The 27,056-nt window shown below is 39.5% G+C and overlaps 1 protein-coding gene across 2 annotated transcripts in view; it reads left to right on the plus strand.

Annotated features, from left to right (window-relative positions):
• Nucleotides 1-27,056, plus strand: part of LAMA3 (laminin subunit alpha 3) — a 107,003-nt gene that overhangs the window by 39,182 nt on the left and 40,765 nt on the right. The window contains exons 18-39 of one of the 2 annotated variants that reach the window (XM_059859361.1): nt 49-101; nt 509-614; nt 1,579-1,678; nt 2,108-2,264; nt 4,077-4,215; nt 5,946-6,088; nt 7,317-7,417; nt 7,553-7,706; nt 9,057-9,217; nt 11,174-11,282; nt 12,764-12,861; nt 15,797-15,962; nt 16,396-16,522; nt 17,318-17,457; nt 17,827-17,942; nt 18,459-18,670; nt 19,482-19,686; nt 20,295-20,439; nt 21,220-21,360; nt 22,716-22,880; nt 25,842-25,943; nt 26,927-27,010. In XM_059859361.1, coding sequence (XP_059715344.1) covers nt 49-101; nt 509-614; nt 1,579-1,678; nt 2,108-2,264; nt 4,077-4,215; nt 5,946-6,088; nt 7,317-7,417; nt 7,553-7,706; nt 9,057-9,217; nt 11,174-11,282; nt 12,764-12,861; nt 15,797-15,962; nt 16,396-16,522; nt 17,318-17,457; nt 17,827-17,942; nt 18,459-18,670; nt 19,482-19,686; nt 20,295-20,439; nt 21,220-21,360; nt 22,716-22,880; nt 25,842-25,943; nt 26,927-27,010 — 2,924 coding nt within the window. Of the gene's footprint in view, nt 1-48; nt 102-508; nt 615-1,578; nt 1,679-2,107; nt 2,265-4,076; nt 4,216-4,406; nt 4,540-5,945; nt 6,089-7,316; nt 7,418-7,552; nt 7,707-9,056; nt 9,218-11,173; nt 11,283-12,763; nt 12,862-15,796; nt 15,963-16,395; nt 16,523-17,317; nt 17,458-17,826; nt 17,943-18,458; nt 18,671-19,481; nt 19,687-20,294; nt 20,440-21,219; nt 21,361-22,715; nt 22,881-25,841; nt 25,944-26,926; nt 27,011-27,056 lie in introns of both variants that reach the window. The other variant, XM_059859369.1, reaches the window with a different exon arrangement.

Below are 27,056 nucleotides of genomic sequence, written 5' to 3' on the forward strand. Positions count from 1 at the left end.
TATTATGAAAAGATGAAATGCAGGTGTCTTTTTTTTTCATTTGTGCAGAATGTCAGTGTGATGTGAGTGGAACACTAAGTGGGGTTGCAGAATGTCAGCAGGTAAAGAGAAATTTAAAGAAAGTTATTAATTAAATTGATTATTGTTAAGATAAATTATTGTAACTACTTGCTAGGGTAGAAATCTTAGCACTGTTTATTGCTTTTGAACATAAAATAGTTTTATACATCAGAGGATCAATTTAATGCATCCTAGGGATGTATAAGGTTTTAAAAAAAAATTTTCTTCTTGAGTTTTTGTATTTTCTAGTTTGTTTCTGAAGATGATAAATGACAGAGAAAGTTTCCAGATAATGGGGTTTTTTTGTGTTTGGTTGGGGTTTTTTTGTTTTGTTTTTTGAGATTATAAAATTTTTCCTCTTTAGAATTAGAGAGAATTCAAAGTATTGAGAGATTGAAGTTCTGGAAAGGTACTGAAACATTTTTGATGAAATTTATTTTCTTCACAGGAAAATGGGCAATGCTACTGCAAATCTAATGTTTGTGGAGATTCCTGTGACACTTGTGAAGCTGGTTATTATGCTCTTGAAAAAAAGAATTATTTTGGCTGCCAAGGTAAAATGAATAAAGAAGATCCATAGTGGAACATTTGCACTTAGCACAGAACAGAAGTCTTTAGAATTCCCTAGGCCATACTTTTAGAATGAGGATGTTTGAATTACTCATGCGCACAGCATTTTGCACTAATGCTGGTGCTGTAGCCTTGCTTGTGACTCCTCTTTTGCCTTTCAGCAGGAGAAGAAACAAGGCAGATGTTACCACTGTGCTTCCCAGTAATTTTGTGCATGTCTTAGAAAACAGAGTGCTTTTAGACTAAGACATAAATCTTGTTTAGGAACACTTAGCCTTTCAATCCAGCTTGAAAGTTTTAGCCTTGACATACTTGTTCCGTAGTAGAGCATATTATACCTCATTACTGGAGGTGTCCTTTAGTTTGTGCCACAAGTCCTGTCTCCTGTAGAAAGGCATTCAATATTGTTGTCCAGTGTCAGTTGAAAATATGTATATTATATGAACACATTGCAATTTTGTCAGATTAAATATTGGGGTACCAGGCTTCGAAAAATTAACATCTTGCGATTTTTTTAAGTTAGGTTTTAGATTTTATTGTTAGATTTTGTTTAGATTTTGTTGTTAGATTTTGTTGTTAGTGGGTTTTTTTAACATAATTATTCTTTGTGATATTGCTGCAGAAATTCTGACTTGCTGGGAACACATTTGAATAGTAGTTCTGCAAAACTGCCCTGCATTTAGCAATGTGTCAGGGTGTATTATTTGAGGTTTTTTTTAAAAGTGACTCTTTTCATATTCTAAGGAGAGTTTAAAAAGGAAACAGGCACAAACACGGGAAGCTCAAAATAATTGCAGCTTATGCACGTGTATTAAGTTGTGTTTGAAAGAGTCTAAAGGGCTCTGGGAGGAGGAAGCGAGTCATTAATGGTGTTTAATCAGGTGAAGCCATGGTGTGTTTGCTGATAACTTTCACCACTCTTTTTCTGGTTGGCTGTTGGTGTGCCAGGCTGCAGGTGTGATGTTGGAGGATCCCTCAGCCCGGCCTGCTCCCAGCCCTGGGGCAGCTGCCGGTGCAGGGCGCACGTCGTGGGCACCACCTGTCGGGAGTGAGTCCAGCTGGGCCCCTGGCACAGCTTCAGCACAGTCCCTTGTTATGCTTTCATGTGACATTCTGGGTTTGTTGATGATTGACTTGGTAAATTGCACTGGTTATTGATATTAATTTTCCTGGGAAGTTTCCTTCCTGTATTTTAGTAAGATTTTCTGACTTGTTTCCTTAAATAACCAATACCAGCTTTGCAATATGTATCTATCAAGAGTCATATAGGAAAATGTATGAAAGCTGTAAAAGCTTCTGGAAAGAAAATTCTCATTGCATCCCTCTAACCAGCTGTCTTGAATCTATGAGCTGGTGTCAGAATTCCTCAGTCACCAGTATATCATCTCCCTTCCTCTGCTTTTTGCCCTTAGATGTAGATCATAAATGACTGGTAATTCTTTGTTGATTTGTTGTGGGTTTTTTCCCTTTTTGAAAGGCCTGAAAAAAACTATTTTTTTCCTGATCTGCACCACATGAAGTTTGAGATTGAAGATGGTACTACTGTCCAAGGAGAGAAAATTCGGTTTGGCTATGATCCTCAGGAATTTCCTAGCTTCAGTTGGAGAGGATATGCACAGATGTCCTCTATACAAGTAAGCTGGTATTTCACTCAAGACTTCGGGGTGAAAATGGAAACAAAAGTGCATGGCACATATGTCTTTATAATACTGCTATGTGTGTGAAAGGTCTTGGAAAAAAGACAGAAAAAAGGACAGGATCTGACTGTCCAAACCCTTTGGCACTATGTTGCTGTTGGGATTAGTGAGTGTGGGTATTTTTGTCAGGTCATTTGCATGTTGCTTGTGCAAGTACTCCTTCTTCAGAAATGTTCTTTGAGGTTGGTTTTTTTTGTGAGACTGCTGTAAAGAGGGAGCTTATGGCTTTAAAGTCTATAATACTAAGTGCCAAGAACTGTGGGAAGAGCAGAAGATTATTGCCTGGCTAAATAATTTGAATTGCACAGTTCCATGACAGTCTGTATCCACAAGATTTTCAGGTAAATTCCAAGTGCTGTCACTGAAGTCATCTTACACTTGAATTTACATGTGGTAGAGAAGAGAAAGGTGCCAGCTTTTATTATGAATGATGCCTTCTTATTACAGCAAACAGGAAAATGTGTGGTTCAGTAAAAGAAGCTATGAGCAGGGGCATACTGACAACAATTATTTTGGTTTCATGACAGACTATGAATAAACTAAAAACAGCTGAGGGAATAAGTAAATCACAGGCCACCATAATTTCTCTGAGAAGGTTCCTTCGGACTTTGGATTCAACTGCTGATCAAATGAAGCAGAATTTTAAAACAGTAGATTTGAGTAATAAATGGGATTTGTTCACTCACCTTGAAAATAGGGCTTTGGTATAGTTGTATCCAGCCTCCATTTGTCCAGGAACTAATGAATTACTATAGCATGGGACAGCAGCACATAACCATTGCACAATGATTTCCTTTATGTCCTTAATTTTTCAGTCTTTCTTTTTTGTTGTTTTGGTCTTGTTTTTTTTTTTAATCCCAGATAATTTTTGTTATTATTCCACATTCATAAATGAAGACAACTCTTCAGTATCTGTGATTTCTTAACACCTGCTTTCTAATTCAGCTGCTTTTTGCATTTCTGTTCCATGGGCATTTTGTACAGGCTTTTTGTTTTGTTCTCACATGTGGGAAACAGAAAAAACATTTGCATTTGAGGAAGCAGAGTGAATCACAGTGGTGGGGAGGTCACTGTGCCACAAGTAGCTTGGAAAGGGACAGTGGGTGGATTGTGATGGGTGAACTGGATAGTGAGGGGAGATTTGGGATTTAGGATGGAAAGAAAGAAACCAAACCCATGAGATTGTACCAATCCTTTTTTTGCCTAATCCACCATTGACCCTTGACATATCTCTTAGTTTTTCTGAAAACTAAATAATGGGGCTGTGTGAATGCAGAGAATTTTGTGGGTCTGGAGGTGTCAGTTCGGCTCCAGGACAAGGACAGCATTCCTGGTATTGCAACCCTAAGCAACTGCAGGATCTGGTAGAGGATCAGCAGTTTCAGTGACAGTCTGAGGTGTCTGCATGTGTGGGATCTCAGACTAGGATCAATGATTGTGGCCTTTTCCTTGGAAAGGCAGGAATATCAACAGCCATATGCCTCCTTTATGACACGAGTGGGGAAAGTAACAGTAAAATACTGTTACTGTATCACACTGACACACATGTTAGTTGAGCCATTCCATGTCCTTCTGGATCAGCTGGTATTCAACAAGAGTTTTATTTCACAGGAGATTTTGTTCTATGCTCTTTTGTAAGCTGCCCGTGCCTTTTTGTCTTTGCCAAGTGGTTTTTCTGTCTCTGGGTGATAGTGACAAGTAATGTACTTTCCGTTCCTCCTTTTTCCCTTTCTTTTTTATTTTTCCCAGCCAGAGGTGGTTATGCCTATCACTGTGGCTTCCCCTAAGCTCTTCCACCTAGTCCTCCACTATGTCAGCCTGGGCTCAAAAAGCTCTAAAGGGAAGATCTCAGTTGCTGAGGGGAAACATATTGGCACTAATTATACTTGTAAGTGAATTAATTTTCTCACTAGGCTTCCCTGTCTTACTCTGTCATACACCAGCATTGCCTTTCCAGTATATACTTTTCTGCATGTGCCTCTTTCTTGTAGGACTTTAGTCTGGTGCTTGCATGGCTTCTGACTGTTCCTCAGTTCAGCACTTTACGGCTGTTTTTGTTTATTAACTTCCATTTTTCAGAATGAAGTGAGGATAACTTTGAATGTGGAAAAATCAAACCTCTACTTATTTCGCATTATCCTGAGGTATATTAACTCTGGAGGGGAAACATTATCTGGTCGTATATCTGCTTGTCAGTCTCAGCCTGGAGCAGGTAGGTGTAACTCAGCAGTACAACAGCTCAGGTGATTGTTAGATCAGAGAAGGCTTTCCAAGGTGCACCTAGTCTTAATGTCTTTAATGTTGCTTAAAAGACATCGCTTTTAACAATGTCAGTGCTTTTGGGCTTCTCCTCGTACATTTTTTCTGTGTAATTGATGTGGCTGTGTTTGCATGAAACTCTTGCTTGCAGTAGTAATCAGCATTTGTTTCCTCAAATGTTTGCCACACTTAGTACTTTCAGTCCTGTACTTGGAAGCTCTGAACCGTGCGTTTTAGGAAGTTTTTAAAGAAGGGATAACAACACTTTGTTTGTTTTATTTGCCTTTAATATTCAAGTTTTTAAATGTGGCTTTTGCCTTCATTCAATGAGTAGGGTTTGTTTAAAATGATGAACCCAGTCTACCAAGTTAGATCTGATTACAGACCTCAAAAACATGTTATGCCTTTCAGACCCTGATAAAAGATAAGTACTCCATACCCTTTGAATGGTAAGGGCATACCAGGCTTATGTTGAGAATTATGTCTTACTATTCCTGCCTTATTGAGAGGAGTGAAGTTATAGATAGTTTTAGAAATTCAAGTAAGACAAACCTGAAGACTTCACAGACACCATTCAGCAGAGTGGCAGAAATCTCTGGTCATCACAGGCTTCTAATGGCCTGGAGACAGGGAACCACATTTTGTCTGTGTCCAGGGTCTTCAAAGAGGAAACCTTTAACATTCATAACAGTTGATCCTCATGACTTCTATTTGACAAAGCATACCACAGCTATATTTCTGTAGTACATAGAGTCACAGAATTATCTGGGTAGAAGGGGGCTTAAAAATCATCCAGTTCCAGCCCCCCTACCATGGGCAGGGACACCTTCCGCTAGACCAGGTTGCTCAGAGCCCCTGTCAGTGGCTTGAACAGTGCCAGGGGGCATCCACAGGTGGCCCGTCATCTCTGCCTAGAAGTTATCTGTCTGTAAGTAAACATTTTAGATGGTGCTGACAGCCTCCAACACCTGAAGTATTTGACTTAAAGTCAAACAAGAATATGAAATGTATCAGTGTAATTTATTCAGAGTCAGTGCAGAGAGAGGTTGAATGGAAAATTATGGAAGGGGAAACTGAAAAAATGACCATTTCAGATGCTGCAAAATTGGCCTTTGCAGAGGCAGAACTCTGCTTTTCTGTGCCAATTTGCTCAAGAGTGATAAGAATGAAAACAGCCACTACATAGCTCTGTGTCTGGTTGAGTGCATTGCTAATGCATGTTGACTAAAAATCATTGATCAACTCCTGTCAAACAAAGTTTAATAGACCAAATTATCAGTCCAGCCCACTAAGCAAGTAGAGGCATTTTACACAGTCACTCATGTATTTTACTTGATTTTTTTTTTTTTTTCCTGGCAGGGGCTGCCCAGAGCAAAGAGTTTGTCTTCCCGCCCAGCAAGGAGCCAGCTTTCATCACAATCCCAGGAAAAAGCTCCACAGAGCCTTTCTCACTGGCTCCAGGCACGTGGACTGTCAGTATAATGGCAGAGGAAGTCCTCTTGGTAAGAAAACAATTGAGGAAAACAACTGCTTGAAGCTTGTCATGAAGTTACTGCTCTGGAGTTGCGTGCTGGGAAGAACCCTGCAAGCAAGTGAAATTCAGCACTAGTGAAAGGAACACAATTATGAAAATTTATACTTCTGCCTCTTATTTCTTCTGGCTTTCTCCTGCTCTAGTTTTTCTTCTCCTTACAGACTTGAAGTCTATCCAGAATCTGTACCTTCAAATGATAAGGTATTATTACCATACAGCACAAAGCTTAAATGCTCACAAAAATTAGTATTTTTTACACATCAGACGTTGTGTCTAGAGCTTAGCTCAGCCAAGGCCTTAGTTTCTTGACAAAAAATCTTCATAAGTGTATTGTAAGATGGGCTTTATAATGAGCAGGTCAATTTCTGACTGCTTTTCTTCTCCTGTCTTTTCTCTCCTTTCATTCACTGAACAATTGAAAAATTTTCTAGTAGCAGTTCTAAGAAATTGCTAGAGAAAGAGAAATTGTTTGAGATTATCATTTATGAAAAACCTTAAATATGTATGATCAAAAAGACAGCATACTGAAATTCTTACATATTTTGTACAGGGATAAAAAGTAGTGTCTCTAGTCATTAAGGCTGGGGCTGTGTTAAATTTATGGAATACCACATGAAATGTTAGTAAAGAGCTTGCAAACATATTTCTTGCTGAAAGTGACAGTATTATTGGGCTGGGTTTTTTTCACTAATACCTTTGAAAAGGTATGTATTAATAATCTTAGCCTCTGTTCTCACATTAACAGTTGTAATACTTAAGCTCTAATATATTCATTTAAGTAAGCAGACTTACTTAAGCAAGAACAAAAACTCAGCCAGAGTTGAGATGTGTGGCTGTGGATTGCACTCATGGATGAAAACTGCAGGCATCTGGCAGTGTTTTACTGAGCTGCAGGGAAGCTCCCTTCAGTGCACTGTCTTGTACTACACATGATGGGAGAATGGCTTCAGAATTTCCCTGATCACGGGGCAGCTGCCTTCCTGCCATCTTTCTGAAATTACAGGGTCAGGGAAACACATTCTGATGTTATTGGCCCAAGTAGTAACAGAAAAAGCCCCACTCACTTCTTGCCAAATACCCTCTGCACAAATTGTTTGTGTGATTGGTTTAATTCATTGTTACACTGTGAAAGTCTGGAGATGTTCTTTTTGTCATTGTTTGAATGCTTTAGCATTTGTTGTATTCTTTGTTCCTAGGACTATCTGGTGCTGTTACCTAGTGATTACTACGAGGCATCCCTGTTGCAGATCCGAGTTACGGAGCCTTGCACATATCCCAGGCCTGCTTCAGCAGAACAGTCAGTAGATGTGCTACAGCCTAAACCAGTGCCTTTATTTTGTTATCATCCTGCTGCACTTGAAAACAATAATAATCCTGTGTTTTCTTTGGTTTTTTGTTTTGGGTTTTTTTTTTTTTTTTTTTTTTGTGTAAGCTGCTTGCTGTATCAGCATTTGGCCCTGGACAGATTTTCCTGTGTCCTTGGTTCAGAGGCAGTGCATTTCAGACATGGGGGAGAATCCAGAAGAGTACCTGTGCAACAGCCAGCTCCCAATCAGCCAGTGATGGCCCACATCAGTGGAAGAGAGGTCAGATTCCTGCCTGCTAATTGCAGTCCTATCTGTGCTGTTGACTATAAACCTACCAGACTAAAATGCTTGCAGATTTACAGCTCAGGATTTTCAGACCTTAACACATCTCTAAAACTGACTCAGCACCAAGCTCTGCATTTTACACAAAACTATGTAAAAGTATCAGTGTAGGCAGATTTATAACTGTGACTGGAGTGGACATTCCACTCTGGCAAAAGCATTTCATTAAATAAAAATCCTTCGCCTTTAGGCATACCGGCTTGTTCAGAAGAAATGGCATAATGATTTGTCAGCAGAAATGGCATACATACATCATTCTAAATTAATTTTTTTTTTCTTTAATAGCTACACTTAGGTAAAATGTTTGCCTTGCTGAAAAACCAGCAAAAGCAATTATGCTACTGCTGTAGGTCCTTTGAAAGCAAAGCTTGTTTTATGAAATAAGAAGATCTACTAGAACTGTGTTTGGCAGAAAGTAAGGTATTTTACCAAGTATGTGATAGTGATGTAAAATGGTTATGGCCTCTATTACTGTGCTTGGATAGTTCTTTTAAAAATATCAAGTACAGCAAGAATACTCATATGCCACAGGTTCTGGTGCTTCATCACTGATGCATGTGCAAAATATATTGGTATGAATAATTGCAGTGAAGTCAAGAGGGCTGTTGACAGAATTATTTACATGTTTAAGTGTTTGTAGCCTAAGGAAATACTGAGAAAAATTTGAAAATAATTATGTAGTCAACTGAAGCAAAACCTTTGTAACCACAGCACTTAACTACTTAGAAGTATTTTGCATCAAATATTGTGTTAACCACTTTGTGCAAGAAACCTAAAAGAAAAACTTGATGCTTCAAAGTGTAATTGTTTGCTGGAGAAGATGCTTTCACTATTCAGGGAGTAGGGAATCAAAATACATCATTGCTATAGTAGGAATTTTGTGTTCCTGGAAATATTTTTTCAGTGGAGAAGTAAATTCATTTTTTGTATGCTGTTGAGGATAGCTTAGAGATGATAATGACAATTTTTTAGCATCATAGCATTTCTTCCCTTTCTGCTGGGGAGAAAAGAAATAATAATATAGCAATTTCCCAGGGTTATTTTACAGCTTTCCTAGAACTGTTATAATGGCAGCTGTTTCTTGAACTTGTTTGACTCTTGTTAAAAGGCCAAAGCAATATTTATAAGCATTGTTTGCATTCTGCTGGGTGTCTTCTCTTGAGACACTGCAGGACTGGCTCTGGTGTAATGCTGACTAGTCAAAAGAGCAGGAAATGGGAGCTTCCTGCAAAAAAAAGGGAGTTAAAGATTTAACTCCTTTTTTGTTTTTAAATTATTTTGACCCAGGTCAATTTAGAGATGACCATAAATGTTCCTCAAGTGGGTCGCTATGTTCTGGTTTTTGAATATGCCAATGAAGAGGATCAGATAAATACTGCAGAGGTAACAGTGCATAGCCCTGGACCTGTCACTGAAGGCAGAGTAAGAATATACAGTTGTAAATACAGGTAAGAATTTCTGAAGTAATCACTAAATGATTCAATAAGCATATGGAATGTAACTATCCTTTTTTATAAATTTGAATTCATTTTACCATGTAGATTGTTCAAATTCTAGGATGATTTAAAAGCAAGAGCAGGATTCTGTGGATTTTGTAGAGGTTTTTAATTCTCTTTGTGCAGTCAGCTCATTAAATATTGCTACTGCTTCAATGAATTGTTTTCCTATTCAAAGGGTTACTTTTTTTGTATGCATTTTTAGGTCCTTATAAACTACTAATCCCCAAGTCCAGTGGAAGAGCATTGCTGTTGGCTGCAGATGCCTGCACTGATTTTCTTCAGTTAAAATTGTGTCCAGGGGCTTTGGCTTTAAAAAATGTAGCAGCCAGTTTTACAAGAGTATTCCCACCGTTTCTAACAAGATTTGCTGAAGCAGAAGTATAAAGGTCTCTGACATTCTGCCTGTAGTCATCCTCTGGCTGTTAGGCTGTAGGCAAGGTCTTCAGCCAAATGCTTCTTTATCCTTGTTGACTTATGAGGTTACTGCAGATGTTTCTGCACAAGAGATTTTGCCTGTCCTGAGTGAGATTGTCTTTAACACTTGAGCACCTCAGCTTATTTTGAGCCCTTGGGAGAGCCTGCCCAGGGCCAGGGTACTACAGACACGCAACCTTTACTCCCATGAGCCAACTGCTTGGCACAATGGAGGCTTAGGGATATACAGGATGAAATTGCTCAGTAAGAAAAATCATTTTCATCAGCATGTTTGTGATACAGAACACAGCCATGTGGAACAGTGACCTTGTCAGGTTATTGCTGGGGAAAGCACTTATTTTAGCCTGTTACATAACACTTTGAGACCCAAACTTCTTGCTATAAATCTTCCGTTTTATTGGGGTTTTGGTGTTTTTTCCCCAAAACACATTTTTTCCCACATTTTATGGGCTGATTTTGAACATACTTGTTTCTTTATTTGATACTCTGGAAATGTGTTCATGGAAATACAAAGAAAGCCCTTGCTGCTTTAATGTAGCAATGCAGCAAATCCCTTCTGCAGACATTCTGCGTGAACTGAGTGGTCAGATTGTGAGTGAGGTGCTGTGTCATCTTTCCCAAACAGGAAGATGGAAGACTCTTCTGATAAAACGTAAATCAAGCAATGACATAGTGAGGTTCATGTAGATAACAGTAACTTGTAGAATTTGTAATATATTGTGCCAGACTTTCTTACAGCTCAGTGAGCTTGAATATTCCAAATAAAACATGGTAAGAGAATAAAACATCACAGGCTTTGAGCAAATCATGAGTAAGGGACCTATATTTCTCTAGTTTTATAGGTCCCTAGCCCTGAGCTGATCTTTTTTTTTTTTTGATACATGCTTTAAACAAGAAAGAAACTTCCACATTCCCAGGTTTGTAGAGGAGACAAACCTGTTTTTTCACTTGCATTGAGGAGTATCTCAGCACACAGAATAGCTTCCTAAGATGAGGCCTTGCCCAGCTGCCACTGTGTATGCAAGAGCTGCTGATTCACATCCTCAGTGGCACGTGGCAGTGGTGGAAAGGAGCAGCTGGTGTGTGCTGACACCCCAAGGAGCATGCTCCGGGCAGGAGAATATTAGTTACACACATGTTACACAGTGTGAAAATGTCTGTTGGTAGCATCTATGAGTAGCTGTCTGTCCACATCCTACTAAGCCAATAGCTCAAATGGGAGTCTGAGCTGAGATCTGGAGGCTTCAGCTCTAACCCACCCAGGATAAGCAGTGTTTTGTACATGGTAGATCCTGTGTCTCACCGGCCAGGATGGTGCATGTTCCGCAGTGGCCACAGGCAGGTTTGCTGTGGTCCAGCAGGAGGGCCAGGTGCTGTGGCTGGCCACCAGCCAGGCAGTGAAGCTAGGTGACAGCCTAAACAACGTGTCAATGCCAGCAGGCTCATCCTTAATCCTGCTTTCTGTCTCAGTTTCCTTTGTCGCAGCGTTGTAGTTGATGACAGGAACCGCGTCGCAGCCTATGACCTTCTAGCAGACACAAAGATACGTCTGAAGGCGTCATCAAGTAATTTTCTTCTGGTGAGTTCACATTTCCTTTTCCCTTTGGTCATACTTGTTCTTTGATGAGGTAAACAAAGATTTTGTCTCCCTATGTTCACATTCTGTAAGGTAACATATGAAATCATGTATATTAGTTGCTTGACTAGACACGCTTTATATGCACCCCAGAATGCTGAGGCACACCTGTCGGTTTCAAAGACAAACAGAACTTTGCCTTTATTGGCAAGGTTTTTCCAGCTTTCTTGTGCTTTATTCCAGTTCTCCTTTCTCTTCTACAAGTAAACTTAAGAGGAAACATATTATGGTAGCTTTTATACATAATCTTTTATTGTCCTTTTTTATCTCTCATTTTTTCTAAATCCTCAAAACCCATGTAGGAGTTTCCCATGTCTCTTACAGATTTTAGGTCATAAATGCATTTATTTCAGGTAATAAATTCATTCATTAATCATATAGCTTTTAGGTATTTTAAATAAAAAGCCTTCACTGACCTCTTTTGGCCACACCAGGGATAGACTTTTCTGGAGACTAAATTTTTTTACGTGTTGTTTCTGCTTTCTATTTCAGAAACACAAGGTTTGTTAAAATCTTGAGCTCCAGCCCAGCTAGTAGCAACTAGCAGAACTAACAGCTGATACATGCTTTCCTCACTTCATGAGTCAGTGTAAACTAATACCTTTTACATTTTCTGTTAGCTTCCTGCAGCAACTGCTGTGCTAACAAGATCTGACCTTCACAACCTTTAATTGTAAAGTCTGCACTTAGCAAAAGATGGGAAAGGGGGAAAGAAGTGCTTCTGGTATGTAGACACTGATCATGAAGTGAATGGCAGCATTTTTGGGTTAAAGACACTCGTGTGTTTCCCTTCTCTGCTTCTTGCAGAGCAGAGAGGCAAATGTGAGCCACCTCCAATGCTTTCCCTTATGCCTTTACCACCATGGGTACAGCAGGACTACCACAGATTAATTTGTTCAGGTCTACTTTTAGTTAAAATAAAAAATCCCATATGAGGTCTTGCTTCTTTTGAAATGAGTTCTGAATCCTGGGTGAGAAATCCTGGTGTCACTGAAACTGACTCCCATGGACTTTGCACGAGCAAGTGTTTGTGCCTTTATTTGAGTAAGTCTAGGAGTTCCCCCAGGGTCCAAAAGTCTCAAAGAGCTTTTCCCTCCTACTTCTCTACATTCCTTGCCTTGCTTCTCAGCCTTTGAGCTGGTCTTCTGTCTTTCCCTTTACCACACATATATGCTTACCTTTTAGTTATGTCTCTCCTGAACAGCCAATATTCCCTTGACAAGGACAGAAAAATGCTATTTAACCCTGAGGCATTGAGTTGCAGGGAGGTAAAGGGATCCAAAATCTTGTGGGAGGTCTATGACAGAACATGGCTTTGGGCTCATATCTCCCTATGCTAAAATTAGGCTTCATCCTTCCTGTTCAGGCCTGGCCCTGTTATTTATGATATTAATTGTTAATTGAGCCTTGTGCTTGTTTTTCAGCACAAGGTTTGCATTATATCAGCTGAAGAATTTTCTCCAGAATACGTGGATCCTAAAGTACAGTGCATAGCTGCTTACAGGAGTAACAGTGATGGAAGGTAACTTGCTTGGTTTTATCCTGCCTATTATCTGAGGACAGCCTTGAAAGGTAGAATAAATGGTATTTTAATTTTTTTGAGTGAAGCTTTACTCAGTGACTCACAGGTGATTTGTAGGCCTCTTCTGTAAAGTAGTCATTGTAAAGAGGCTGAAATGTTAGTGTCAATCTAGACAGTCTTTGCACAGAATTTTGTTGATAGCAGCCTTTTCCTGGCCCATCTTGTCGGAACTCAGGACATCCCTCTGGGAGTCCGGAGTTTCCTGGGACCCTTGCCAGGGGGCTCGGAGACCCTGGCACACAGCCCAGAACACCAGCGGGTTCGATTACGAACCATGGAACAACTTACCACCTTTACATGAAGAGATAAAAGCCACGATAGTGTAAATAGTGTAAGAATAAAATAATTACTGAGTGTAAATGTAGGTTTTAGGATTTTCTGTATAGAGGTTTTTGGGTACAAGATGGAGGGATTTGGGAGTGTCTAGCCTTTCTTCTTCTTCTTCTTCTTCTTCTCTACCTCCATCTTGTCTGGTGATGTTGGCGCTTTTAGATTGGTCTAGAGTAGAAACCCACTGTCTAATACAGATGATAGGTATTGGAAAATAACTGTAAATTTTGTACACCTAGTTTGTAGTATATAAAGATAACACCGCCCTGGGGGCAGGCGGAGTGCCTCTATAAAGATAACACCGCCCTGGGGGCAGGCAGAGTGCCTCTGACTGTCCTGCTGAATGGATCTCGGCTGGACAGGGAGAAAGAATTTTATAGATAAGATACAATAAACAACCTTGAGACTGAGAAATGAAGAGCTCTGACTCCTTCTTCAACCGCCGGGCTGGGAAAAGAAACTTTCGAACTTTTCTCGGGGTCACTCTGACCAGCTAGAGAGAGAGACCCCGACACATCTGAACTTCCCAGTGCTGATGTGTGAGAAAACACTTATCTTTCACATGCCATCCAGTAGGACAGGAGGACAGGTGTCCAAGCTGGAAAATCATTCTTACTTTAGTGGCCTGAAATGCTTACTGTTCCATCTGAAGTTTTCTTCTGCGTGTTACTGCTTCAGCTGTCCCAAAATGGCTTTTATTTGTCACTAGGTGTGGGATGTGACTGCCCTTTCAGACACAAATTGGCAGCCTCAAATTACTCAACTTATAAACCCCTGCTTCCCAAACAAGCCATTCCCTTTTCCCTGTCATAGTGGGCCCCTAGGGGAGGTGTGCCCTCATCATTCACCTCACACAGTAATGCCAGCTGATCCTTCTTCTCCATCATACTTTATAGGACCAGTAATTAGGGGACTCATGTACTGCTTGGTTGATCCAGGCTGACAGCTCTTCTCTTGCTGTGAAGATCTGAACCTTGCCTTCCCCAGTGGTCAGGTTTGGGTTCTGCAGAGCATTTCCTCTGTCCTGTCGAAACTCTTCCCCTCCTCATCTTTTGTTCTTTGGGACAGAGAGGAACTGTCACTGCAGCTTCCAAATTAGGGACCTCCACATTTCAGTGCCTGCTGCACTCCCCAGGATGTGCCTCGTGATGCTTACTCCTAAAGCTTTCTTCCTACTGATCTAGCAGTGGCAAGGGTCTCAAAATAAAAGTAAATGTCATTTGCAGGACTTAAGAGGCAAAAAGAGTTGGTGATTTGGTCTGATAGTTTTCCAAATGGTAGCTTGTAATATAATGGTTGAATTGAAACAGAAAGCAGAAAAATCTGGGTAGTAAATTGGATAAAAACTTGTGACTGTGCTTAGTTTCGAAACATGCATAGCATTGAATGACAGCTTTAATTCTCCTGCTCAGTGTTACCACTGAGAGCAGCTTTCTAAGACTGAAAATACTTGTCCTTCCACTGAATTTATTTTGCAAACACAGGCATTTATATTTTGAGTAAAACAGGGAAAGAAGACGAGTGAAAAACATGATTCAATGAATGTAGAAACTTACGTATTTGACTTTGGTTTTGTGTTGGGTATTTTTTTAAACTCTTGTTAAATTTGCATTGTTTACTGTCGGTTTTTCTTTTGCTTTTATTGTTATCTGCCATCATTTTTGCTTTCCTGAAAGTGTTTTAAGTTCATCAACTTGAAAGATGCAGAGGCTTGGCTCAGTTTAACATTTTTTAAGTGGATGGTGCACATGATTTCCCACACAGGCCTGGCAAATGCATCTCAGTTCTGGCCCTGAAACATACTTTCCATTCCAGTTCCGGGTCTGTCTTGATTCAAGATTAATCATTGTCTGTTGAGTACTTACTAGAAGTGAATAAATACACCCAAGAAACCCCCCAAAATATTTTATCCTGCAGTCCTGGAAAATTCTTCTCTCAATCCCAGAATTAAATATGCCAAGGAAGAAATAGTTAAATGCAGCAGTGAATTAAAAAGGATGCTTTCAAGGAGTACTGTTATTTATTTTGGCTCCAGTTCTACAAATATTTGAGTATATGCTTAACTTCTAAATACTTAAGTAGTCCCGTTGACTTCAGTGGGGAAACTTGCATGTTTAAAGGATACACCTATGTAAATATTTGTAGAACTTAGAATTCAATATTAGTACAGATTCTGGTGATTGTAATTAACTGGATTAACTAAAATGTATTTAATTTTTAGTGCTCCTGATTCCCTTAATTTTCCTATTCCTTAGCAAATTCTTTCCACTGAAACTTAAAGTTATGGAAATTTTGTGTGAGCAAAATCAGTTAATACATTAAAAGTGTACACGCTTTCCCCTTCTTATGGAAGTTAAATCCATACCTCTTGTTTTCATTTACTTTCTGATCATTCACAAAGAATGCAAAGAGGTACAGGAGTTATTATTGCATTATCAATTACAATACAGTCTAATACACTGACTTTTTAAAGTCAGCAGCCTTTCCTGTTATGATTAAAACTTTTTTCTGGCCTCAAGGATAATTACTGTGGTTCTGTTTTTAGTGCAGCATGCATTCCCTCAGTTTTTGAGACTCCTCCAGGAGCTTTGGTTTTGGATGCATTCAAAGACGGGAAGATTTCCGAAGTACAGGAGAATATACTCCATGATCCATTGAGTGCCACTTTACCTGCTGGTTCAGTTCATGGAGTCACCTTGACACCTTTACAGGTACCTCATATTTTGAAAACTTTGTTTTGCAAGTCACAAGGTATGTTCTTAGTAAAGTTAAATAGATGAAATTCTGTAAGATAATCAAATCTGGATGATGTGATATGATGAAAATATTGCAAACTGAGTAAGCCACAGAGACAATATGAAGAATGGGGGGAAAAAAAGCCCCAAACGCCAGCTTCTTTCTGAACTACACAACAGTCTTACAGACTGCAGAAGAATGTTAAATGTGCTTGGCAGGCAAACAGAGCATGCAGTTGTAATGCCATTTTCCTTGAAGAAATTGAACTTGCTGAGAGATGCTAAGCCCCCTCTCTTTCACTGCAGGTAGGGGGCACTGAGCACAGCTGATAAGCCAAAGAATGTTTCACAAAACAAATCGATTCTGTGATTCTGTGATTTAATACTGGCACTGTTCTTGTTTCTCTAGAACCAGATCACCTTGAGTGGCAGAGTGCCCCACTTGGGCAGATACGTATTTGTGGTACATTTTTATCAGCCAGCACACCCAGTGTTCTCTGTGCAAGTCCGTGTGAATGCAGGACATGTGTGGTCAGGTAGGCATCTGAATTTGACCCAATCCCTTTCCTTCCTTAGCATTTTGGGATATGGAGCTGTGTTGGGTTGACCCTGGATGGACGCCAGGTGCCCAAAGTTTCAAACACTTTGCTTCCACCTTTCCCTTTTTCCTGGGCTCAGCTTTATTCCCAGATTTCTCCAACTCCTCCCACTGAGTGGCACATGGGTACAGAGAACATGGGCTGTACTCAGCTCATCACAGGTTGCCTCTGTTCCTTCTTCCTCAGCGAGGGACTGCTCACACTCTTCCCATGCTTTAGTGTAGGATCCCTCACATGGGAGAGAATCCTCCACCAGCTTCTCCAACATTATTCTCCTGGGCTGCAATTCCTCACTAACTTTTCCAGTGGGGGTGCCTTCCATGGGGTCACAAGGCCTGCTGGGAGACTGCTCCAGTGTGAAATTCCCAGAGGTTCACAGACTTTATTTGGGCATCTGCCTGCTCTTGAAGGGGTCTCCTCCACAGGCTGCAGGTGGATCTCTGGTCCAGCACCTAGGTGACTGCAGAGCTGTTTCTTTTGCATGTTCTCACTCTTCTCTCTGGCTGTACCTGCTGTTGAGCTGGGGTTTTCCCCCTTTCTTAAGTGTGTTATTCCAGAGGCACTACCATGGTCAGATGCAGCCTTGGCCAGTGTTGGGTCTATCTTGGAGCTGACTGGGATTGACTCTGTGGGACATGGCAAAATCTTCTTACAGATTTTCATAGAACCCACCCCAGTAACCCTCTGCAATCAAAACCGTCTCACATAAACCCAATATATTTTTTCTTCTAGGTGCTTTTAATGCTTCATTCTGCCCTCATACTTCTGGCTGTCGGGTTCAGGTGGTTGCGACAAACCAAATTGAGCTTGACATTTCTGAAGCCATGGTCTCTGTTACAGTGATAATACCGGATGGAAGAACACTGATTCTGGTACGTGTATTAAATAAATGTACTTGAAAATGTTATTCTCAGTTTCACCATTCATTTAGAGATAGATGCAAAGATAAAATCCAAAAAGAATAAATTTTTTGATGTTGTGTTTCAGATTTTAAGGATCTTTTGCACTGCTTTTATTTTAAATTTTTAAAAAATTCTGCACTGTTTTTGCTTGTAGCATCACAACTTTGAGGGCAGTATGCAAAGTTTATTTTCTTATTTTTGGTTAAAATCTTAAAGGTTTTGAAAAAATCCAGAATGCATAATGAAGCAACATTTAAATATGTAAATGCCTTAGCTTGTATCTTTTTGTTTTTCTCTGAAATGTACAAATGTACAAATTAGCTTTCTTATTGTTTTAAGGAGAATATCTTAGTTGTTCCAGCAGACACCTACAGTTATACAATTCTTGACAAAAAGACAGTGGACAAGTCATTTGATTTTATCAGCCAATGTGGAGGAAACAGTTTTTATATTGAGTAAGCATCACTTTCTGAAAAACTGAACATTGACAACAAACTGGGAATAATATTATTTTTACTCTGCGTTAAAGAGCTGTCTTTAATCCCTATAATTGTGCTACATTAAAGTGCTTTTCATGGCTTCTGCTAGCCCATTGAATTTCCATGAGTCATTTTTCCATGACTTTCTATTGCAAAAGCAATGTAAAGGTAGAGCTTTATTGCTCACAGTACAAAAGAGGAAAATCTGTGTCATCTTCCTGTCTTTGGTATTTCCATCTTTGGTATTTGGTCTTTTGCTTGGCATGTCTGAACTGATACAACTAATCCACACTTGCAATGATAAAACCTCTTACCTGCGTGTTCAAAGCTATTCACCCTGATTTAATTAAAGTATATCCTTGCATGTGTGCTGATGCCATCCTTATGTCCAGCTGCTTGAAAGACAGAACCCTAATTTACTGAACCACTGCAAAGCACTCTCAGCAATCCTGAGTGCCAGCACTTACATGATTTATATTTCAATTTAAACAGCCCAGAACGATCACCGGCCTTCTGTAAGGACTCTGTGAGGTCACTGGTGGCTTTCTACAACAACGGAGCCCTGCCATGTGATTGCCACCGTGCAGGTGCCACCAGCCCTACGTGCAGCCCCCTGGGAGGGCAGTGTGCTTGCCGACCCAACGTCGTCGGTCGCCAGTGCAGCCGATGCCAAACCGGCTACTATGGATTCCCGTTTTGCAAGTGTAAGTATGTGCTTGCAGGAGCTCCTTCAGCTCCTGGCCTGGCCACCTGCTTAATCCTCTGAATTTGCTGCAGGTGTACTGCAGCCTGACTTTTCTTTATAGAGCCTGATCCTGTGAGAGGCTGGTCAGGCTGTTTTAGCTTCACCATAGCATTAGCTTCCAGTTTAAGGCAGAAGAAATCCCATTCCCCTAAAGCACACCTAGCTCGTGGTGAAGTGACCCTTGGCATGTGTTGTCTGATCAGTAGTAGGCTTACAGCTGAAGTGGTAAAAATCCATATTGCCACTATTCCAGTGAAATGGGTTTTTTTCTGTGCTGACTACTAAATAATTTCCAAGTTGTTAACGTTTAATCCCATTTTACACCTTCAAGCTTTTCCATAGATAATCAGAGACACAGCATTCCTAATTCCTCAAATTCTGAAATTAATAACAACAACAGATCTATAGATCACACCAACAGTCCTCAGCTGCTTTCATAGATACTATACTTGATGTTTATAAACATGGCTTTATAAACGTGGTGCCCTTGACACCAAAACTAATCCTTGGCAGTTTTGGCAATTGATAAACAATGTCTGTGGTGAAGTTAAGCAACCAATCAGTGGAAAAAAGCCTAGCACTAAACCTGCTCTTTGAAACAATTGTTGCAGTTGCATAGTTGGTTTCTATGACCGTGAACTTTAAACTAGTGAGAGAAAAGAGTCACGTTTTCTGCACATAAAGGTTGTGTGTATTTGTTACATATTCAGTAAGAGTTGGTTGTTGCAAGATGAGATGTGATTGATTTGTAGAACAATTTCTTTATCTAGTATGCAACTGTGGGCAGCGTCTTTGTGATGACGTGACTGGTAAATGCATTTGCCCTCCACGAACTGTGAAGCCAAAATGTGAGGTGTGTGAGAAATATTACTTCAGCTATCATCCCCTTGCTGGCTGCAAGAGCTGCAACTGCTCAGAAAAAGGAATTGTTGATGTGGCAAGCCCAGAATGTGATAAAACCAGTGGGCAATGCAAGTAAGTTTGGGTTGGGTGTATTATAAACAATGGTTTGCTTCAATGCTCTTTTCAGGTGTTTGGAGAGAGTTTGGGAAATTTAAGATTTTCACTCTTCGGTGTGAGCAAAATGGATTCTATCCACTGAGAACAGTTGTAAACTAACCCAAGCTTTGTGGGTGATTGAAGTCCCTGTAATTATTCATATGCTCACAATTCCCCATTTTTCTGTTACCAAATGCGTGCCTTGAGTAATGCCCAGGCACATTTTCCAGCTATAAATCTTCTTCCAGCTCTGCTTACTTATATTCAATGTCCATGTTTTACACCTTGGTGTACAGAGAGTAGTTCTGCACTGCAAGCACTGAATAGATGCAGAAGTCTAATTCTATTGTGAGCATTTTTGTCCTTCAAAGTAAAATCCATTCCTACTCAGTTCTGTGGCCATTTAAAAGGTCAAAAAATCTGAGAACAATACTAACCTGCTGCTTTTTCTCTGTGGAAGTCATAAAATTGTGTCACAGCCATGCAATCCCTTTGAATATCCACCTACCTGTGGTTTTATTTTCCCTTCCCTGCTCCATTCCTACCTCCCTTATTGACTCTCTCCTCTGTGTTTGTTGCTAAAGATGCAAACCAGGAATAAAAGGGCGTCGGTGTGATCAGTGTGCTCCTGGAACTTATGGTTTCCCTAACTGTGTGCCATGTAGCTGTAACAGAGATGGAACAGAGCCAGATGTTTGCGATCCCCAGACAGGAATTTGTCTTTGCAAGGTCAGATAAATCAAATTATTTCTGCATTCACAAGCATCATTTGCATGCCAGTGACTATTTCATATATAATGGGGTGAATAAAGTGGGTTTATCAGTAAATTTTCGGTTAAAATTAAGTGCAGCTGTACGAAGCCATCACACTTTGCAGTATGTGCACAGATTATCATGATAACATTAAATACCATTTTTTAATGGCTTTAATATCTGTCAGTTGTACAGGTGGTCTTCATTTTTGCAGGATGTTAAGAGAGCTGCAGAGTAGATGCCCATTGAATCACTGAAGCAGTCTGTACCCTGCACAGATCCACTTTATCCATCTGCATCTTGCCTTTTGGATGTTAACCAAGTCCTATGCTTTTTTTAGCCATATTATGTCAGTTGACATTTTACCACATCATTATAGCTAGGAAATCTTCTTTTGTTCTGATCTGCATAATTAAATGTGATAAATGTGAACTTTCACAAGTGACCTTTTATATTGTGGGTTTGCAAAAGCCAGCAGGAGGGTTTTGGCAAGCAAGTTACCAGCTGTATCTGACTAATATTTATTACTCAGTGGTTCACATTTCAGATTATAAACTGCAAAGAAAGCTTATGAGATAGCCTCCAAGACAGTTTTATTTGCATTTGTAATATAGCCTATCTGGACAACCACGTATTTTCATTCATTTGTTAAATATACATTTTTTCAGAAGATTTGTTTCATGGGCAGGAAATGTTGGGGACCTCAGCAAGGCAAAAAGAAAAGCACTGAAATTTCTTTGAACTTTGCCCTAACAGGAGAATGTTGAAGGTGCAGCATGTGACACTTGCAGACCAGGATCCTTTTATCTGAACCCTTCTAACCCCAGGGGATGCACACCTTGCTTTTGTTTTGGGGCAACCAGCAACTGTCACAGCACAGATCGTCGTAGAACCAAGGTGTACCAAAGATCTTTTTCCTTTTCTATCATGAGCTTACACTTGTTCCATTAAGGAAATTCCAGATTTCTTCTAAAGTTGTAAATATATTTTATTAGCTTTGTTTGTAATATATTTTTTGAAAGATGAGAAATATTCTCCAAACAATTCTCCAGGTGAAGATTTAGTACATCTTTATTAAGATTAGGAGTAGTCTGAAAGTGCTGTTCAGCAGAAATGGCCCTTCTCACCTGTTTGTTTACAAGTCACTAGTTGCACTGAAGTTGAGCTGGCCTTTATCTTGCTTGCTTTATCTTCAAACTCTTTGTCATCATTGAAGTCAACGATCTCCTTCAAGATGCACATATCATTTTACATGTCTGTATTACAGATGGATTAAGAATTGTATGACAGATTCTACAGATTATGAAAATTGTCTTTCTTCCCTTCCTGTAAAAGAGACATGACATCAAGTATGAGAAACAAAGATTTTAGTAGCATAAATGAACAGTAAAATGGCTGAAGACTGAAAAAAAAAAGGCAACAGCTGCTTAAAAAAGGCAAGAGAAAGGAAAAGAGAGGAGAGCTAGAATGGTGGATGAGGAGTTTAGTTAAGGTTTAGACATAGACTAGATGCAATCCAGATTGTGCCCTTTACTGTTTACAAGCAAAAGGTGAAAATGTGGCCCAAGTGAAATCAGTAAAAAACTTCCTCTAGTCATTACTTGTCCTCACCAAAAACTATTTATGAAAACATGTCTATTTTTTTGGTTTTTTTGCTCGGGCCAGTCAAGGGCACTCCACCAGAACCCAGAACTGTTCTGGTACCTCATACACATTATGCTCTCTTTCCTCCAGCATAATGATGGAAATAGAGGCATGATCTTTCATGAAACAGCAGCCATAAACATAAAATGTGCATTTAAGAGACAGAATATTAGGCTACATTGCCTGCCTCTCTGAAATGTCATGCCATGTCCCCTCCCTTAGTTAACCTGTTCCAAACTCTGTCATTGATGTTAGTTCCCTGGGTTTTATTTTGGAATGGACTTTAAAAAGCATCTCCAGATTATATCCTCAGGCTTGTGTGCACAATTCCTAGTCACCCCCAGAAGGCTATGTCTTCCTGTGGCTGAAAATAGAATTTAGTTTCCAAGTGCCTGCATCCCAAGTAGCTTTGGCATATCTTCATATTTTCACTCTCTTTTGAGGTCCATGGAATATCCATTGTTCAAAGACTTTGGTGTGGCTCTGAAAGGGTTGGATCTTATGCTAAGGAAATTACAGAGATTAAACAATTTCTTCTCATTACTTGGTGATGGTAAAGTTTTACAAAGGATGAGGCAAACTTTTGTTTCCTTTATGCTTTTCATTAGTTTGTGGATATGAGGAACTGGCGCTTGGAGGCAGTGGATGAACATATGGACATTCCAGTCACTTTCAATCCAGTCAGTAACAGTGTGGTGGCTGATGTTCAAGAATTACCAGCTTCTGTGCATAATTTGTACTGGAAAGCACCACCATCCTACCTGGGAGAGAAGGTAAATGGCACCTAACTCTTCTGGTTTAGTATCATGTAATAATTTCTTTACCAGTGTCATTCATAAAGAATCTCATTGTTTTTCTTAGATAAGTTTCTCTCTCTTCACTTGTCTCTCTTACCTGTCATGCCAGGAATCACAGGATTTTACTTCTGAGTATGCTTTTGAAATTAATAGATAACACAGAATTAATCATATTGCTTGGTACCAGACAGGTCTTAATGTGAACAGCATGATGAAGAGCTCAGTGGCTCAAGCAGCTGGTACCTTCAGCTGCTTTTCTGAAGCCCAGAACATGTACAACTTGCCAATGTGGCTGCTCTGAAACCCAGAACACGTAGGGCTTGTCAACTCTTTAGATTCTCTAGAGTATGTCCTGGGCAGATTTCCAAAAGAATAAAAGCTGATAATGTCCTCAGTGGCACACAAAAGCCCCCAGCCTTTTGCTTTGGATATGCTGCTTGGGAAGAGCATCAACTAGTTTTTTACCCCTTGTGTTCCTTGGGCTGGTGGCTGCTCTGTCAGCCCATGCATGGGAGCAGCCTTCTGCTCATGGTTAGTGGCATCAGCTTCTCAGCCTGAGGATCACACTGACCAGGGGACTTTGCTAATGGTGACTTGCAGGCCCAGAGCCCCCCTTTTTGGAGCTCTGACAGTGCCAATACTTACCAGCCCATTGCAGTACACACAGGCTTTTCAGATGCAATCCTACTGACACACAAGAGAAAACTCATGGTGTAGACACTAAGACATGAAAGATGATACAATTTTTGAAGTTTCTCCTTGTCCTTATTTTAGAGACTAGAGCATTATTTTTCCTCCTGCTCTCCTATGCTCAGAGCTGTATATATATATATATATATATATATATATATATATATATATATATATATATCAGGTGAACAGCACATTTAGTTTGAGTGCTTTTTCTTGACGTTATAAAGATTCTCATTTCAGTGCCCACAAATTATTTTTGAAAGAAATTTCATATTAAAGCCCATGTTATCACCTGCAGTGTTAAACCAAAAGTACTTTTGTTATTGCATAACAAGGTATAAAGCAGGCAATAACCCTTTTTAAACACAGCTATTAGGATCAGTGCTGACTTATGTTGCATGTCACAGTACCTGCCTAGGTCCTAGGCCTGCCAATACATGCTGTTACTTACAATGACAGCACTGCAAATAAAATAGTTCTAATTTGGGTTCTGCTTTTGCTGTACCCTGTGTATGAGTGTATATTTTAGCACAGGCAATACTGCAGTAATGAAAGTCCCACCAAAATGCTATCTAGCTGTGAGTTTACAAGTTCATAAATTTACCAATTATTAATGTTATTGTGTTTTGAAAATGTCAGGGTTTGGTCTGCTTACAGTGATAGCATCTCTTTTGGAAAATATGAACAAGATCACTTCAGCTATTTTTCTTTATGAGGAGGGAATAAATACTGTTTTCCATTATCTGAAACCTTTAAACTGGTTCCGCTGGAACATTTATATTTAGCAAAGTATATTTTCTTTCCTCTCTCTGTCTTTTGTTTACAAAGTTAAAAGGGAATCAAATATAAAATGTGTAGCAGTACAGAAACTAAGAGTAATTGAGAAATTCAGATCACGTTGTGCCCATTTTCTTTTGTGTTTTAACATTCTATATATCAGAATTTTTGACATTAGAAAATAAATACTACAGAATACAGAGGTCAGTTTGTAACATCAATATTGTCCTGTAAAAAAAAGATTGAAAAAGTAATTTAACAGCCTCTCAAATGTTCTCTCACCCTCTCAGTTCTGAAACATGTTAAGTTGGAAATCAACTCTAATTTGAATTTTCTTTTTTTTTTTTAAAGAATTCATTTATACAGTGTGATTCGATTGTGTTGGCAAACTATATCCAATGTTCCAAATGATGCTTTTGAAAATGCAGTTGTGTGAGGAGACTAGCATTAATTATGGACCTATGATCCATGGAACAAATTTAGTGTTGAGATGTCAGTATTTTGTTTGTAATACATCATTGATATGCAGAGGGGTAGATTGAAGGCTGGTGCTTCCCTGTAGAAGAGCAGAACCTGACAAAGCAATTCTTCCATGGCAAAACCAAAGATGAGATGTAAGGGTAAATGAGAAAGGTGCAAAGCAAAATAGGACATCCATGTTATAATGCCTGGTTTTACCTGGTACCCACAAACCTTCCTTTGAGACTCTTCTTGGAACAGAAACTATCTAGGCTGTGCCTGGAGCTTCCTTTGCTCCCAGGGTGTTTTGTACCAAGTCCCTCACACAGCACCCAGGGACATGCTGTGTTTGTCGGGTGATTCAGCCACACTTGTCCCTGTTCTGGGCAGCAGCCCTGTGTTCAGTTGAGTTTGAGGCCACCTTTGGTCACCTGTAGGTGGTTTCAGCTCAGCCTGCAGGCACAGTCTGCTTACAACAGAGCTGATACCAGTAGAAATCCTGTCCTGAAGGTAGAGCAAAGGAATCCTGATTGCATTCATGTTTGCAGTAAGTTCAGAAAATGCTGGCTTTAAACATGCTTAGTCTGCCTTCTTTTTATCCATGGCTGTTCATGAGATTCACCACGACTTTCATTGTCAGTCTGACGTCTGTTCTTGATGCACCAAATCTGCTCTGTACAGATTTGTACAAATCTGGGGAAGAACAATATTCATGTAACCATGGGATTTCTCCACGACACAGGTGGTGTGAACCCAACTATGAAAAAAAACCCCATGATGCAGGTAACCTTTCAGGAAACAGTATCTGCTCATATGTCAGATACTCACAGTAAACAAAATAGAAAGTAACTTCTTCCAAACAGCAATATTTTCTTTTTTTTTTTAAAGAACTAAGAGTAAATGTGTTATTTATAGTGCTGGAAGATGAGATAATCTGGAGTAAAAATTTGCATTAATATCAAGCAATAGAGCAGTAAAGTATATCTGGTCTTGTGCATTTTGTTACAGCTTTCTTCATATGGTGGCTTCCTAAGTTACCAAGTGAAATCTTTTGGCTTACCTAGTGAGGGCATGGTTCTTCTGGATAAGAAACCTGATATACGACTAACAGTAAGCTTTAAAATACTATTTTTTTTCTTACAAGCAATACAAATATCATGACTTTTTATCTTACTTAACAACTATGGCAAATTTTGCTCTTATAGTATACTTAACTATTAAAACATTAACTTAACTATAAAACCATTATTTCTATGAAAGTGGTTTTACTGCATTTTGCTCAAAGCCATCAATACATCTGTCTCTGTTGCCAAAGTAACATATCATTAAGCATAACTGATTTGTAGAGCAAGTAAGAAGAAAAACTGGGATTTTCTCTGTAGAATATGCCTGTGGAAAAAAAATAATCAATGCATTGCACACTTGTCAACAAGTATGGCCTCATCTCTGCAAAAGATGCCCTGGATTTCATGTGTAATTAATCTCGTTTTCTGTGAGGTTTTTTTTTTTTCAGTATAAAACTAAGCATAATTATAAGACTTCAAGGGATGGAAATAAAAATGCAATTTAGGTTGACAGTTTTTTAATTTAACCACTTAAGAGCCAAAATTGCAATCTTTAACTGTCTGTTGAGATTCTCAAGGGGGTGTTTTGTTTGTTCACATCATCAGAAATACCAATTGAATGCTCTAGGATTTTTATTGGGATATGTACCTCATAAACTGCTACCATAGTACCAATAGTTGCTGGTGCACCAGGATGCAAAGAAGAGTGTTTCAAAATGCAGAACCTTTTTTATTCTAAGGTAATAACTAGTTCCTCTGAAAGTTGATCGGCATTAATTTGATTCTTTTGGTGTTTCACTCAAAAACCAGGGTTGTTAATAGGCAAAAGCAGTGAAAACTCTGCTGCTACCAGAACACAGTGGTCACTATACCACTTTCCTGAGAAAAAGACGTACAGTTTTCCTGGTATTACTCAGTTTTGATCCCCCAAACAACAGGATTAATGTGCTTCACCAAATTTTACTGCATCTGAACACTTTCCCATAACAAGTAGTGAAACAGCAATGTTATATCCTCATTCTCACATAGAGCCAACAAATGGAAGTTGTTTATATGGATCCCAGCAACCCACTGCCTGATCGTCAATATTATGGCCGAGTGCAGCTGGTTGAGGTAAGAGCTGAAAAAGGAATGGCCTTCTCTTTTCCTTCACAGAAAA

This window comes from Haemorhous mexicanus, chromosome 1 (genome assembly GCF_027477595.1).
Source record: "Haemorhous mexicanus isolate bHaeMex1 chromosome 1, bHaeMex1.pri, whole genome shotgun sequence".
NCBI lineage: Eukaryota > Metazoa > Chordata > Aves > Passeriformes > Fringillidae > Haemorhous > Haemorhous mexicanus.